The sequence below is a fragment of the Somniosus microcephalus genome, chromosome 31, assembly GCF_052327205.1.
Source record: "Somniosus microcephalus isolate GS21.2 chromosome 31, FLI_Smic_1.0, whole genome shotgun sequence".
Taxonomy (NCBI): Eukaryota; Metazoa; Chordata; class Chondrichthyes; order Squaliformes; family Somniosidae; genus Somniosus; species Somniosus microcephalus.
This window is the reverse complement of record NC_141017.1, coordinates 31,876,183-31,892,505: the sequence shown is the minus strand read 5'-3', so window position 1 is coordinate 31,892,505 and position 16,323 is coordinate 31,876,183. Positions and strand designations below refer to the sequence as shown.

The 16,323-nt window shown below is 50.2% G+C and overlaps 1 protein-coding gene across 1 annotated transcript in view; it reads left to right on the top strand.

Moving 5' to 3' along the window:
- LOC147097710 (microfibril-associated glycoprotein 4-like) overlaps positions 1–16,323 on the top strand; it is a 57,877-nt gene that overhangs the window by 23,751 nt on the left and 17,803 nt on the right. The window contains exon 3 of the mRNA XM_085971740.1: positions 13,654–13,829. Within this exon, the coding sequence (XP_085827866.1) occupies positions 13,680–13,829 (150 nt within the window). The 5' untranslated portion in view covers positions 13,654–13,679. The remainder of the gene's footprint in view (positions 1–13,653; positions 13,830–16,323) is intronic.

Here is a 16,323-nt window from a genome sequence, read left to right as displayed (position 1 = left end):
AATATCCTTTCTCACTATTATCTTTCATCTTTTACTAACAACGCCACCCCACCTCCTTTTCCTTTCTGCCTGTCCTTCCTAAATATCGAATATCCTTGGATATTCAGCTCCCAGCCTTGGTCACCCTGCAGCCATGTCTCTGTAACCGCAATTATATCGTATCCGTTTTCATCTATTTGCGCTGTTAATTCGTCTACCTTATTACGAATGCTTCGTGCATTCAGATACAGTGTCTTTTTAACATTTTTAGACATCTTAACATGTTTTTGTACTATAGCCCTATTTGTCTTACCATTTTTTCTTACCCGGACCCTATTTGTTCGTGCACTCTTTTGTTTGTACGCTTTGTCCCTTCTTGACACAATCTGGTTATCCTTACCCCAATCACTTTCCTGCACTACTTCCTTGTCTTTTCTCTTTAGCATTCTAGTTTTCTCTCCACCGGGACCCTCCCTCCCCCTTATTTAGTTTAAAGCCCTATCTACCTCCCTAGTTATTCAATTCGTTAGAACTCTGGTCCCAGCATGGTTCAGGTGTAATCCGTCCCAACGGAACAGCTCTCTCTTTCCCCAGTACTGGTGCCAGTGCCCCACGAATCGAAACCCACTTCTCCCACACCAAACTTTGAGCCATGCATTCATCTCCCTGATCCTATTGACCCTATGCCATTTTGCCTGTGGCTCCGGTAATAATCCAGAGATTATGACCTTTGTGGTTCTGCTTTTTAATTTAGTCCCTAGCTGCTCAGACTCTCTCTACAGAACCTCTTTCTTTGTCCTACCTATGTCGTTGGTGCCTACGTGGACCACGACAACTGGATCCTCCCCCTCCCACTCCAAGTTCTTCTCCAGCCCGGAGGAGATGTCCTTTACCCTGGCACCAGGTAGGCAACATAGCCTTCGGGACTCATGCTCCTGGTTGCAGAGAACAGTGTCTATCCCCCTAACTATACTGTCGCCTACAACAACCACCTTCCTTTTTATTCCCCCCACTTGAACGGCTTCCTGTACCATGGTGCCGTGGTCAATTTGCGCGTCATCCCCGCACTTGTCCACAAGTGTTGCAAGAACCTCGAATCTATTGGACAAGTGCAGGGACTGAGGCTCCTGCAATACTACCTCCTGGATCCCTGTACCTGCCTCACTCGCAGTCACACCCTCCTGTCCCTGACCACATGTCAATTCTAATGTATTTAATCTAAGGGGTGTGGCTGCCTCCTGGAGCAAAAGGTCCAGATAACTTTCCCCCTCCCTGATGTCTCGCAATGTCTGCAGTTCGGACTTCAGTTCCTCAACTCGGAGCCGAAGTTCCTCGAGCCACAGACACTTACCGCAGATGTAGTCACCCTGGACAAAAATGTCCACAAGCTCCCCACATATTGCAGCAGCAACACATCTCCTGTTCTCCCATTATTTTATTTATTTATTTAATTAATTCGTTTAGTGTTAATCAAATTATTTACCTCATTTAGTTTATTAAATTAATTAAATTAAGTTTAGTTTTTTAAATTTAGTTATATGTTATATGTTAACTTAAAACTTAGCCCACAGTCACTACCAATCACTTACCTGCCTTACCTGTGACATCACACTGTAGTTTTCTCTTGTTGTTGCAGGTTTGTTGCTGCTTTTATCCCCACACTCGGGCCTCGGTCTGCTCCCCGCTCTCGGGCCTCGGTCTGCTCCCCGCTCTCGGGCCTCGGTCTGCTCCCCGCTCTCGGGCCTCGGTCTGCTCCCTGCTCTCGGGCCTCAGTCTGCTCCCGCTCAGGTCTGCCGCCGCTCTGCAGGAGAAGTTAGGAAAAGCAAGCACCTCCTGCCCCCACTTCACCGAACTCCCACACTTACCAAACTCCCAGTTTGTTCACTCTGACACCCTCACTGAATAACAATCTATTGATCTCAGTGTTGAATATTTCAACTGACCCAGAATCTATAGCCTTGTGCGAGAGAGTTCCACCTTTCCACCACCCTTTGTGTGAAGAAGTGCTTCCTGACATCACCCCTGAACGGCCTGGCTCTAATTTTAAGGATACGCCCCCTTGTTCTGGGCTCCCCCCCACACCAGAGGAAATAGTTTCTCTCTATCTATATTGAATCTTTCTTATCATTTTAAACACCTCGATTAGATCACCCCTCAACTTTCTTATCTCAAAGGAACACAAGCCAAGTTTATGCAGCCTCTCCTCGTAATTTAATACTCGGAGCCCCGGGATGGGTTTAGCCATTTTTAGTTACGTGATCAAGAAGTTTGCCATACATTACCATCAGTTTTTCTGTACGGCTCCCTTGCTCGGTGGAGAGTCCTGTTTTTTTTTCCCCCTCCCTGTGATTTTTTTTTTTGGAAGACGAGACATTCCTGGGGAGCGGAACACATTCTCATTTTGGCAAATGCAGCATCGCCATCAAACATGCCTGTTCCCCAGGTCCCTGCAATTGGATTACACTGCCCCCTGCCTTTGAAGGAACACAGAGAACAGTGGGGTTCTGGGGCTTCGAGCTCCACATGCTTTCCTTCGAAAAAAAGCGGATTTGGAGGAGTCACATACAAGCTGTTGATGCCGTCTGACGTAAGAAAACTACTAGGCACTTGGTCTAAGCATTAAACAAAGCTTTAATCAACTGTTTTACAACATGGAGGTCTAGTTGTGTCCTTCACTAGTTCCTGTTGAGAATGTCCTGCGCAAGCTGGGCCTGTGCCCGAGTATTTATACTCTCCCTGGACAGTGCCACCAGCAGGCCGCTCAGTATTATTTCATAAGTCTTTCTTTCATGAATGACTGATTCATGTCACCGCCTTTGTTCGCTCGTTCAAAAAAGGAGTGGGATAAATTCCTGGTTTGCAGACTGATTCAGTGCAGACTTTAAAACGTGTCCTACTGTGTTACAGTTCCGCCTCGGCCTCTGGCTAGCCGCTTTGTGTTCCCAGCAAGTTTTGGTGATGCCTCATCCTTACTGGAATCAGTCTGTGTTGAAACCCCATCCTCAACACTTGACGTTTCAGATAAAACCCTCAGGTAAGTCTAGATCAGGTTTAAAAATAGGCACAAGCATTTGAAAACAGCACAATGTACTTTCCCCACCCCCCCATGAACCCTTGAGAGCCAAGACCTAATTTAATCTAAAAATCCGAATGACGTTACTGGGGCCGCAACTCTGTTGTAATTCCATGGATTTATGGGGGACTGCATGGCCGCCACGCTCCAACGCCTCTGCCAGAAGAGTACTGGGTAACCTGACAGTGTTACTTTTTCCGTGGTATCCTTTTGAGTCAGGAGGATCAGAAGTGCCCAGCCAGCACCCGGGCCCAGCAAGGAGTCCTTGGGCCTGCCCAAGCCTTGGCCTTGTCTCTCCACCCCCCGCAGAACGGCACCGGCTTTGCACGAACCCTAGCCGCCACCCCCCCCAACTCCCCCACCTCCTTATGCCGGGGAGCATTCCAGCTCCAATTCCCGATCCCGCCCGGCTGGCCCTGTCGTCATTCCTGCCAGCTTCGGGCGGGAGACAGATTGTAGACTCTAAGAAGAAGGAAAGACTGAAGGTCATAAACGGTTAGGGTTTTGGGAAATGAGTCGAACACAGCGTGACGAATCTCGAATCAGCATTGTGAGGATGCAAGACGAAGACCAACTTGCATATAGATAGCACCCTTTATGTAAAAAAATAAAAAATAACCTGAAGTACTTCACAGATAGGCATGTGGGAAACAGATGCGAAGCCAGGAAAAGATTAGGAGGGACAACCAAAAGCTTGGTTGAAGGGTTGGACTTTGAGATGGGAGGTTATACCTATCAGGAAAGGACGAACAGACTGGGTCTCTATTTTCTTGAAAAGGGAAGGCTGAGGGGTGACCTAATAGAGGTCTTTAAAATTATGAAAGGTTTTGATAGAGTGGATACAGAGAGAATGTTTCCAGTTGTGCGGAAGAGCATAACTAGAGGCCATCAATATAAGATAGTCACCAAGAAATCCAATAGGGAATTCAGGAGAAACTTCTTTACCCAGAGAGTGGCGAGAATGTGGAACTCGCTACCACAGGGAGTGGTTGAAGCGAATAGTATAGATGTATTTACGGGGACGCTAGATAAACATACAAGGGAAAAGGGAAAACAGGGTTTATGCTGATACAAATAACAACAGAAAACGCTGGAAATGCTCAGCAGGCCAGGCAGCATCCGTGGAGAGAGAAACAGAGTTAACGTTTCAGGTCTGAGACCCTTCGTCAGAACTGAGAAAAAGCTGCATGAAAAATGGGGGCAGGGATAATTATCTGAAATTGTTGAACTCGATGTTGAGTCCGGCAGGCTGCAAAGTGCCCAATCGAAAGATGAGGTGCTGTTCCTCGAGCTTACGTTGAGCTTCATTGGAACAATGCAATAGCCCGAGGACAGAGAGATCAGAGTGGGAGTGAAGCAGTGGATTAAAGTGACAGGCGACCGGAAGCTCAGGGTCACCCGTACGGACTGAATGGAGGTGTTCCGCAAAGCGGTCGCCCAATTTGCGTTTGGTCTCCCCAATGTAGAGGAGACCGCATCGTGAGCAGCGAATACAGTATATTAAATTGCAAGAAGTACAAGTAAATCGCTGTTTCACCTGGAAGGGGTGTTTGGGGCCCTGGACAGTGGGAAGGGAGGAGGTAAAAGGGCATGTGTTGCATCTCCTGCGCTTGCACAAGAAGGTGCCAGGTGAAGGAGCAAGGCTGTTGGGGGTGATTGAGGAGTGGACCAGGGTGTCACGGAGGGAGCGAGGGAGCGGTCCCTTTAGAATGCTGAAAGGGGAGGTGAGGGGAAGATGTGTTTGGTGGTGGGATCACGTTGGAGGTGGTGGAAATGTCGGAGGATGATCCGTTGAATGTGGAGGCTGGTGGGGTGAAAGGTGAGGACAAGGGGAACCCGATCGTGGTTCTGGGAGGGAGGGGCAGGGGTGAGAGCAGAAGTGCGGGAAATAGAACGGACACGGTCAAGGGTCGTGTCAACCACGGTAGAGGGGAATCCTCGGTTGAGGAAAAAGGAAGACATGTCAGAAGCACTAGTATGGAAGGTGGCATCGTCAGAACAGATGCGACGGAGACGGAGAAACTGGGAGAATGGAATAGAGTCCTTACAGGAAGCGGGGTGGGAGGAAGTGTAGTCCAGGTAGCTGTGGGAGTCGGTGGGCTTGTAGTGGATGTTTGTTGAAAGCCGATCGCCAGAAATGGAGACGGAGAAGTCAAGGAAGGGAAGGGAAGAGTCGGAGATGGACCATGGTGGAAATTGGAAGTAAAGTGAATGAACTTATCCAGTTCAGGGCGAGAGCAGGAAACGGCACCAATACAGTCATCGATGTACCGGAAAAAGAGGTGAGGGAGGGGACCTGAGTAGGACTGGAACAAAGAATGTTCCACATGTCCCATGAACAGGCAGGCATAGCTAGGGCCCATGCGGGTTCCCATAGCAACACCTTTAATTTGGAGGAAGTGAGTGGAGTCAAAGGAGAAGTTGTTCAATGTGAGAACAAGTTCAGCCAGGTGGAGTATTACGTCCATGAATGATTGATACACGGACAGCAGGAGTGGAACAAAATAAGTCTTTACTGATGGAAGTCAATAGTGAAACTAAAAACACAGAGGCTCACTAGCGCCTTTTATACAGGGGTGGTCACTGCCGGTATTGCAGTCTGAGACCAGTTAGTCTCTTAAAGGTGCATACACAACAATTCCTCCCCTTTTAGATAAACAGTACATAACATTCATTTAACAACTAAATGATAACTAATTACAATCACAATTACGGTTGCTAGATACATTGGTTAAGTTTAAACAATTATAAGTTCAGTCTTTGAGGAGGCTTCCTGATTCTGTCTGGATAACACCTCTTTGGGGTATCAGGTTCTTCTAGCAATGTTGAGTCGAGATCAATGTCGTTGTTTGGTTCATCTGCTTCCAATATCACCGATTCTGCGGTAGCTGCAATTGGTACGTCGATTTCATTGCCAGGTGTATCAGATCGTGGTGTGGAGTTGACGTTTTCCAGTGACTCTAGAATCTGGTCAGCATGGCGTCTTACAATGCTCTCTCCAACGTCCACAGTATACATGAGAGGTCCTTGCCGTGTACAAATCGTTCCTGGCTGCCATTTCTCAGTGCGGTAGTCCCGGGCCAAAACTGGTTGACCTATCTTAAAACTCCTGGTCGGCCTTTCATTCATATTCTGAAACTGCCTGTTCTCCACATCTCTTCGGACGTTTGGCTTAACCAAATCCAAGCGGCATCGTAGACTTCGATTGAAGAACATCATGGCTGGGGTTTGGTTGGTAACCGCATGTGTCGCATTCCGGTAGGCAAACAAGAAGTTGTCCACCTTGTGTTGTAGGGGTATAACTTCATTACACATTGCCTTGATAGCCTTCTTGAATGTTTGGACAAACCTCTCGGCCAATCCATTAGTGGCTGGATGATATGGGGCAGATGTGTAGTGCTTAACACCATTGTTCTTTAAGAACCTCCGGAACTCGTCAGACACAAACTGTGGTCCATTGTCAGTGCAAATCTGTTCAGGCAGCCCATTCCTGGCGAATATGGTTCGTAAAACTGTGATAGTTTTTTCTGTGGTGGTTGAGGACATTTTTATTACCTCTGGCCACTTTGAATATGCATCCACCGCAATTAAAAACATCGAGTCCATGAAGGGACCAGCAAAATCAATGTGCACCCTTTGCCATGGAGATGAGGGCCACTCCCATGGATGCAGAGGAGCTTGTGGTGGGGCGTTTTGGACCTTCTGGCATCCTGCACAGCTCTTAGTCATCTCTTCGATTTCTCTATCGATTCCCGGCCACCACACAAACGCTCTGGCTAAGTTCTTCATTTTTACCCCACCCAGATGACCCTCATGAAGCTCATTGAGCACTCTATCCGTCAACTTAGGTGGAATTACTACTCTGGATCCACACATCAAGGTTCCTCTGCACACTGACAGCTGTTCTCTTCTCGGCGAGAATGCTGGCAGCAGTGGTTCGCCATGTGCTGGCCATCCCTTCACCATTAAATCATAGACCCGTGATAGTGTCGGGTCATTCCGTGTTTCCTTTTCTATGTTTGCATTCGTCACAGGGAGACATTCGACTATGGTCGAATGGAATAACTCCATTGGATCCACTGCAAGGTCTTCTTCTTCCACTGTCGGCAACTGTAGGCATGACAATTCCATGCTGTTTAGTTCCTTTGTACTCGATGTCATATTGGTGTGCCCCTAGGAAAAGGGACCATCTCTGCAGCCGTTGCGCTGTCATTATCGGTACGCCCTTCTGAGGGTTGAAAATGGAGACAAGAGGTTGATGATCGGTTAGTAGAGTAAATTTTTGACCGTGCAGGTAGTGATTGAACTTCTTCACCCCCCACACTAGGCTGAGGGCCTCTCTGTCAATCTGAGCGTAGTTACGCTCGGCAGAAGTTAACGAGCGTGACGCAAAAGCTATCGGCCTCTCTAAACCATCAAGGAATTTATGTGACAGTACCGCCCCAATGCCGTAGGGAGACGCATCACGCGCCAATCTGATCGGCAGTGCTGGGTTGTAGTGAGCCAATACTTCCCTTGAAGTGATTAAGTCCTTACTCTTCTGAAAAGCACGTTTACAATCATCGCTCCATTTCCATGCTACCCCCGTTCGTAGCAGGGCGTTCAGTGGGTGCAAAATTGTCAACAAATTCGGCAAAAACTTATGATAGTAATTCACCAATCCGAGGAATGACCTCAGTTGCGACACATTTTCAGGCGCTGGGGCCTTAACAACCGCTTCAATTTTGTCAGGGGACTTATGTAACCCCTCTTCATCAATCACGTGGCCACAATACGATATCTGTTTCTTTAAAAATTCGCACTTGGGGCGGTTGGCTCGCAGCCCATGTTCCCGTAGTCTAGTGAGCACCTGTTCTAGGTTGTTAAGGTGTTCACTGTCATCTTCACCTGTCACAAGGATGTCGCCCAAGTAACACTGAGTCCCCGGAATCCCTTGCAGGACTTGTTCCATCGCTCTTTGCCATATCGCCGGAGCCGATGCTACTCCGAATACCAATCGATGATACTGGTAAAGACCTTTGTGAGTGTTTATCGTGAGATACTTCCTAGAGGACTCTTCAACCTCCATCTGCAAATATGCCTGTGCTAGGTCAATTTTTGTAAAACGCTTCCCTCCAGACAGTGAGGCGAAGATGTCTTCTATCCTTGGAAGAGGATATTGTACTGTGTGAAGGACTGGGTTCACCGTCACCTTGAAATCCCCACAGATGCGAATCTTCCTTGGCTCCCCGGACTTATTGCTTAACGTTTTCTTCATGACAGGAACGATGGGTGTCGCCCACTCGCTCCAGTCGACCTTAGACAACACGCCCGCCTTCTCCAGATTCTCCAGCTCTGCCTCGACGGCTGGGCGAATTGCATATGGTACCGGTCTTGCTTTGAAAAACTTGGGAACTGCATTCTCTTCTATTTTTATCGAGGCGGTTACGCCTTTAAGCGTGCCCAGTTCTTGTTGAAATACCTCTTTGGCGTTAGCTAAGATTGTTGACAATCGTCCAGGAGTGACGTTTTCATCTTTTTTACCGTCCACCGTCATTGCATGAATGGAGTGCCAATCTAAGTTTATCTTCCTGATCCATTCCCGTCCCAATAACGGTAGTCCACCATTTGGCAGTATGTAGAGATACAATTTCCGTATTTTCTTGCCATTGTATTCGACAGGCACCCTTATTTTTCCTCTGGGGTATACTTTTTGCCCTGTATACGTCGTCAAGACGATGGATGTCTCTCTCAAGGGTATGTGTGAAAATAGCCGCTCATAGTCTCGTCGATTCATGACGGTTAGCGCTGATCTTGTATCCAATTCCATTTTAACTTGGGACCCTGCTATCGTGAGGGTGACCCAAATGGTTCGGTGATCCTCTTTTGCGATTACATTGTGAAGTTTGAGACAGCTTAGTCTCCTGTTCCCGGATTCACTGTCGCTCATTTGGTCTTCGGAACTACTGTCCGTCATCTTTTGTACTTTCTTGTACGGTTCCTTAGTAGCCTTTTTGTTGTCGCTGGTCTTCTTCCCAGACCTGCAAACTCGTGCAATGTGTCCCATCTTCCTGCATTGCCTGCATATTTTGTCTTTGGACCAGCAGTCCTTCTGGTCATGGTTAGTTCTGCCGCAGCGATAACATTTTGCAAATCCCCGTGTCATTTCGTGGGTGCCGTATTCCTGTGGTTTTTGTTGAATTTCTGCAGCTCCCCTGGCTGCTGCTTCATACGATACTGCCACGTTGAAAGCCTTATCTAGCGTCAGCTCTTTCTCTGAGAGTAACTTCTTCTGTGTTCCTTCACTCAGGAGTCCACAGACAAATTTGTCCCGTAGGATATCTGCCAGTCCTGCTCCGAACTGGCAGTGCTTTGATAGCTTGCGTAGTTCCGTAAGATACTCAGCATTGCTCTCATCTTTGTGCTGAGTTCTCCTGTGGAATTTAAATCTTTCTGCTATCAACAGCGGTGCAGGGTTTAGGTGTTCCTGTAGGACAGCAACAATTTCGTTTAAACTCTTCGCCTTCGGTTTGGCTGGAGTAATCAGGTCCCGCAATAGGCCGTACGTTCTAGCGCCCATTAAGTTTAGCAATATTGATGCCTTTTTCTCCTCCGCTATTTCGTTTGCCTCGAAATATACCTCGACTCTTTCCACATACGTGGTCCAGTCCTCTATTGTATTATCAAAAGCAGTGATACAGCCAGTCTTCGGCATCTTGCAAATCTAAAATGGCGCCTCCCGCGCTTTGCCTTCTTCCCCGATTTAACAAAATGGCGCCTCCCGCGCTTTGCCTTCTTCCCCGCTGTTGTTAGCGCTGCTTTCCACGGTTTCTTGCGCGTTTAATATTTTTTTAAAAATTATTTTCCCGTCGTGGAGCGGACCCTCTGGGACACTTCCCTCCCTCTTCTTAGGTCCGAACGCTGCCCGGCTTCGAAGCACCGGCCGCGCCCTGTGTGCTCCACCCTCTCTCTCTTTGCTTCCCGACTCGCTGCCCGGCCCCGTTGAAAAGCCACCCGATCGAGCTCTAGCCCGCCGCAGCCCAGGAAGGATCAGTGCACTACCTGCCACCAGCCCGATTAGCTGGGAAACCACAGACCGGGGAACCAAACCTGGCTCTTGACAGTCTCTCCTGCAAGTTTTCAATCCGACGATTTGGAGGGCGGTTGCCCACGGTCGACGCCCATTTCTCGAGTTTCTTTGGATTTTTTTTTTTTTTTTTTTCTTTCTTCTGGCTTCGACCTTCAATAACGTCGTCTGAGGTGCTGCCGAGTTGCAAGTAAGTTAGTTTCTTACTCGTCGCCAGTATTACGTCCGTGAATGATTGATACACGGACAGCAGGAGTGGAACAAAATAAGTCTTTACTGGTGGAAGTCAATAGTGAAACTAAAAACACAGAGGCTCACTAGCGCCTTTTATACAGGGGTGGTCACTGCCGGTATTGCAGTCTGAGACCAGTTATTCTCTTAAAGGTGCATACACAACATGGAGGAGGGTGGTGGTGGATGGGGACTGGTTGGGCCTCTGTTCAAGGAAGAAACAGAGCGCCCGAAGGCCGTCCTGGTGGGGGATGGAGGTGTAGAGGGATTGGACGTCCATAGTGAAAAGGAGACGGTTGGGGCCAGGAAACTGGAAACTGTTAAAGTGACGGAGGGCGTCGGAAGAGTCGCAAATGTAGGTGGGAAGAGACTGGACAAGGGGAGAAAAAATAGAGTCGAGATAGGAAGAGATAAGTTCCGTGGGGCAAGAACAGGCTGAAACGATGGGTCTACCAGGGCAGTCCTGTTTGTGGATCTTGGGAAGGAGGTAGAAGCGGGCTGTGCGGGGTTGGGGGGCTATGAGGTTGGCGGCCATGGAGGGAAGATCTCCAGAGGAGATGAGGTCAGTGACACACTGAGAAACAATGGCTTGATGTTTGCTAGTGGGGTCATGGTCCAGGCGGAGGTAGGAGGAGGTGTTGGAGAGTTGGCATTCAGCTTCCGCACGGTAGAGGTCGGTTCGCCAAACAGCAACAGCACCACCCTTATCAGCAGGTTTAATGATAATGTTAGGGTTGGATCGGAGAGAATGGAGTGCTGCAAGTTCAGAGGGAGTTAGGTTGGAGTGAGTGAGGGGAGCAGAGAAATGGAGACGGCCGATGTCACGTCGGCAGTTAGCAATGAAAAGATCTAGAGTGGGTAGAAGGCCAGAGGGAGGGGTCCAAGTAGAACGAGAATTTAGAAAGCGGGAGAAAGGATCAGCCGTACGGGGGGAAGACTCCTGGCCAAAGAAGTGGGCACGGAGACGAAGGCGACGGAAGAAGAGCTCAGCATCATGCTGAGCTCGGGGCTGAAAGATCTGCTGCCAATGGTAGGGCAATGGAGGATGGACAGGAGGCCAGGGTGAGAGGAATGGATAGTTTGGGTGGAATATAGGGCTGGAGGAAGTCGTGGAAGTAGGGTGGGGAAATTGATTTAAATTTGAGATGTTGGGACATGGGGAACCAATACAGGACGTGAGTGGTGGGTGAGCGGGACAGTGGTGGGTGAGCGGGACAGTGGTGGGTGAGCGGGACAGCGGCGGGTGAGCGGGACAGCGGCGGGTGAGCGGGACAGCGGCGGGTGAGCGGGACAGTGGCGGGTGTGCGGGACAGTGGTGGGTGTGCGGGACAGTGGTGGGTGAGCGGGACAGTGGTGGGTGAGCGGGACAGTGGCGGGTGAGCGGGACAGTGGCGGGTGAGCGGGACAGTGGTGGGTGAGCGGGACAGTGGCGGGTGAGCGGGACAGGGGCGGGTGAGCGGGACAGTGGCGGGTGAGCGGGACAGTGGCGGGTGAGCGGGACAGTGGCGGGTGAGCGGGACAGTGGCGGGTGAGCGGGACAGTGGCGGGTGCGCGGGACAGTGGTGCGTGAGCGGGACAGTGGTGGGTGAGCGGGACAGTGGCGGGTGAGCGGGACAGTGGCGGGTGCGCGGGACAGTGGTGCGTGAGCGGGACAGTGGCGGGTGAGCGGGACAGTGGCGGGTGAGCGGGACAGTGGCGGGTGAGCGGGACAGTGGCGGGTGAGCGGGACAGTGGCGGGTGAGCGGGACAGTGGCGGGTGAGCGGGACAGTGGCGGGTGAGCGGGACAGTGGCGGGTGAGCGGGACAGTGGCGGGTGAGCGGGACAGTGGCGGGTGAGCGGGACAGTGGCGGGTGAGCGGGACAGTGGCGGGTGAGCGGGACAGGGGCGGGTGAGCGGGACAGTGGCGGGTGAGCGGGACAGTGGTGGGTGAGCGGGACAGTGGCGGGTGAGCGGGACAGTGGCGGGTGAGCGGGACAGTGGCGGGTGCGCGGGACAGTGGTGCGTGAGCGGGACAGTGGCGGGTGAGCGGGACAGTGGCGGGTGAGCGGGACAGTGTGGGACAAGATATGTGCAGGAATGTTTTGGTCAAGAGTTTATGAAGTGTGGAAGAGAGCATTGGAATGGTCAAGTCTGGTAGGGACAAAGGGTTTCAATGGCAGAGGGACTGAGGTAGAAAGGATATACTTGCCATAGAGGGAGTGCAGCGAAGGTTCACCAGACTGATTCTTGAGATAGCAAGACTGTCGTATGAGGAGAGATTGGGTCGGCTAGGCCTGTATTAATTGGAGTTTAGAAGAATGAGAGGGGATCTCATTGAAACGTATAAAATTGAGAGGGCTAGACAGACTGGATGCAGGGAGTTTGTTTCCCCTGGCTGGGGGGGTCTAGAACGAGGGGTCACAGTCTCAGGATACGGGGTAGGACATTTAGGACTGAGATGAGGAGAAATTTATTCACTCAGAGGGTGGTGAACCTGTGGGACTCTCTACCAAAGCAGGCTGTGGAGGCCAAGTCACTGAATATATTTAAGAAGGAGATAGATCGATTTCTAGACACAAAAGGCATCAAGGGGTATGGGGGAGAGTGCGGGAATATGGTATTGAGATAGAGGATCAGCCATGGTCATATTGAATGGCGGAGCAGGCTCGAAGGGCCGAATGGCCGACTCCTGCTCCTATTTTTCTATGTTCTATGTAGGGGCAGAGGTGGGCAATGTTGTGGAGCTGGAAGTGAACAGTCTTACTGATTGAAGTCTGCCGCTCAGCTCAGGCCCACACAGGCCGCTGAGGTTGCAGACAGTCAAGTTCATCCTGAGAGAGTGTCCAGAGAGCGAATGTACCACGGTCAGAATCACAGAAGAAGCCGTTTGTGGCTTTAGTTTGGGTCGTATCAGTGCAGGGAGGAAGAGCATGTTGGTATTGCTCAGGAGGAACAAGTGAAAAGTTCATGGCAGCCTACCATAGTACTGTTGATAAAATAGAGAGACAAGGAATGTTGCAATGGAGAGAGGGAAGGTTAGAAGCCAGAGGGATCACCTACCAGATGACAGGCCTGTGTTAGTACGGAGTGTGAGAGAGATGTTTAAGGAACCTTTCCAACAGTGGGATCACCATTCAATCTTGGATAGAATTGGGCTTTATGGAGACTTGAGGGGGGGGGTGTTTAGAAGAGGAAAAAACTCTCTCGGAGGCAGCTTTAACTATGAAGGAGATGTGGAAGTTCTGCTTGAAGTCAAAGGAGGTGGTGATTCCAAGAATGCCCCCAGATAATCCTTTCCAATAATGACTTGCTGATTCCATACAGGGACAGGTCCGAGAACCTTGACCAACATGCTGCCCTGGCAGTACCTTCTGACGGATTGTGCAGACATTTATCACCAAGGATTTTGTACAAGTGGGGTTTACCAGATCTACCCCTTGGGACCTTTCCACCCACTGAATGTTCACTGTGACATGGAGAGTGATGGCGGAGGATGGACTGTAAGTTGGTGTCTTGTATTATTTGAATTGGTTTTTTTCCTGTAATCTTCTCCCCATCCCTCCTGAAGGTGTCACTTTTAGGGCTGGCGTACGGTTGCACAGTACTGCACCAAGTGGCCGTTTTCCCATTTGCGAGTCTAGATAGTGAGTGTTGGCCATGGAGGGCATCACTGTCGAGCCCAACCTTGACTTCACTTGATGTCCACACGTACAGATTCCAGCAGAGGTCACTGAACGATGATTTTTCTTTTCCTCTACCTAGCTTGCAGGGGGGCTAACTCTAGCCACTCTTACTGCTGTCCTGGTTGAGATCAACTGACAGACCAAGGGATCGAACCTGGCTGGGACAATCCTCGTTCATGTGGTTAAGTACCACTGCAGTCAGGGGCCAACGTTATTTGTCAGCCAGTGGCTCAGGGGGTAGCATCCTCGCCTCTGAGTCAGAAGGTCGTGGGTTCAAGTCCCACTCCAGAGACTTGAGCACAAAAATCTAGGCTGACACTCCCAGTGCAGTGGTGAGGGAGTGCTGCACTGTTGGAGGTGCCATCTTTCGGATGAGACGGTAAACCGAGGCCCCGTCTGCTCTCTCAGGTGGATGTAAAAGATCCCACGGCACTATTTCGAAGAAGAGCAGGCGCGTTCTCCCCGGTGTCCTGGGGCCAATATTTATCCTTCAACCAACATCACTAAAGCAGATTATCTGGTCATTATCACATTGCTGTTTGTGGGAGCTTGCTGTGCGCAAATTGGCTGCCGTGTTTCCTACATTACAACAGTGACTACACTTCAAAAAAGAACTTCATTGGCTGTAAAGCACTTTGGGATGTCCGGTGGTCATGAAAGGCGCTATAGAAATGCGTCTCCGCCCTTGCCTCACCCATCTCCCCCTGTGCTCGCTGACCTACATTGGCTTCCGGTTAAGCAGCGCCTCGATTTCAAAATTCTCATCCTTGTTTTCAAATCCCTCCATGGCCCTCACACCTCCCTATCTCTGTAATCTCCTTCAGCCCCACAACCCCCCGAGATATCTGCGCTCCTCTAATTCTGCCCTCTTGAGCATCCCTGATTATAATCGCTCAACCATTGGTGGCCTTGCCTTCAGCTGCCTGGGCCCTAAGCTCTGGAATTCCCTCCCTAAACCTCTCCGCCTCGTTACCTCTCTTTCCTCCTTTAAGACGCTCCTTAAAACCTGCCTCTTTGACCAAGCTTTTGGTCACCTGCCCTAATTTATCCTTACGTGGATCGGTGTCAAATTTGTTGTCTTAAAATACTCCTGTGAAGCACCTTGGGACGTTTTACTACATTAAAGGCGCTATATAAATACAAGTTGTTGTTGTTGTTGAAGCTCACCTTGGGGTCAAAATATGTCACCAAGGTTGCGAACAGTCTGGTTCAGCCTCAGACAATTGCCAGGGAGAGGGAGGGAGGCAATGGCTAGGGAACAGAGTTTGTGGCGGGGACTAAAGACAATGGCTTTGGTCTTTCGTTGGAACAGTGTAAGAGGCCGAGGACAGAGAGGTCAGAGCGGGAGTGGAGCGGAGAATTAAAGTGACAGGCGACCGGAAGCTCGGAGTCACGCTTACGGACTGAACGGAGGTGTTCCGCAAAGCGGGCGCCCAATCTGCGTTTGGTCTCCCCAATGTGGAGGAGACCGCATCGTGAGCAGCGAATACAGTATACTAAATTGCAAGAAGTACAAGTAAATCGCTGTTTCACCTGGAAGGAGCGTTTGGTGCCCTGGACAGTGGGAAGGGGGGAGGTAAAAAGGGCAGGTGTTGCATCTCCTGCGCTTGCACGGGAAGGTGCTGTGGGAAGGGGAAGGGGTGTTGGGGGTGATAGAGGAGTGGACTAGGGTGTTGTGGAGGGAGCGGTCCCTTCGGAATGCTGAAAGGTGGGGGTGGGCAAGATGTGTTTGGTGGTGGGATCACGCTGGAGGCGGCGGAAATGGCAGAGGATGATCCGTTGAATGTGGAGGCTGGTGGGGTGAAAGGTGAGGACAAGGGGAACCCTATCGTGGTTCTGGGAGGGAGGGGAAGGGGTGAGAGCAGAAGTGCAGGAAATGGAACGGACACGATCGAGGGGAATCCTCGGTTGAGGAAAGAGGAAGACATATTGGAAGCACTAGTATGGAAGGTGGCATCGTCAGAACAGATGCGGCAGAGACGGAGAAACTGAGAGAATGGAATAGAGTCCTTACAGGAAGCGGGGTGGGAGGAAGTGTAGTCCAGGTAGCTGTGGGAGTCAGTGGGCTTGTAGTGAATGTTTGTCAATAGCCTATCCCCAGAGGTGGAGACAGAGAAGTCGAGGAAGGGAAGGGAAGAGTCGGAGATGGACCATGTGAAGGTGAGGGAAGGGTGGAAATTGGAAGCAAAGTGAATGAAATTTTCTAGTTCAGGGCGAGAGCAGGAAACGGCACCGATACAGTCATCAATGTACCGGAAAAAGAGGTGAGGGAGGGGACCTGAGTAGGACTGGAAGAAAGAATGTTCCACAT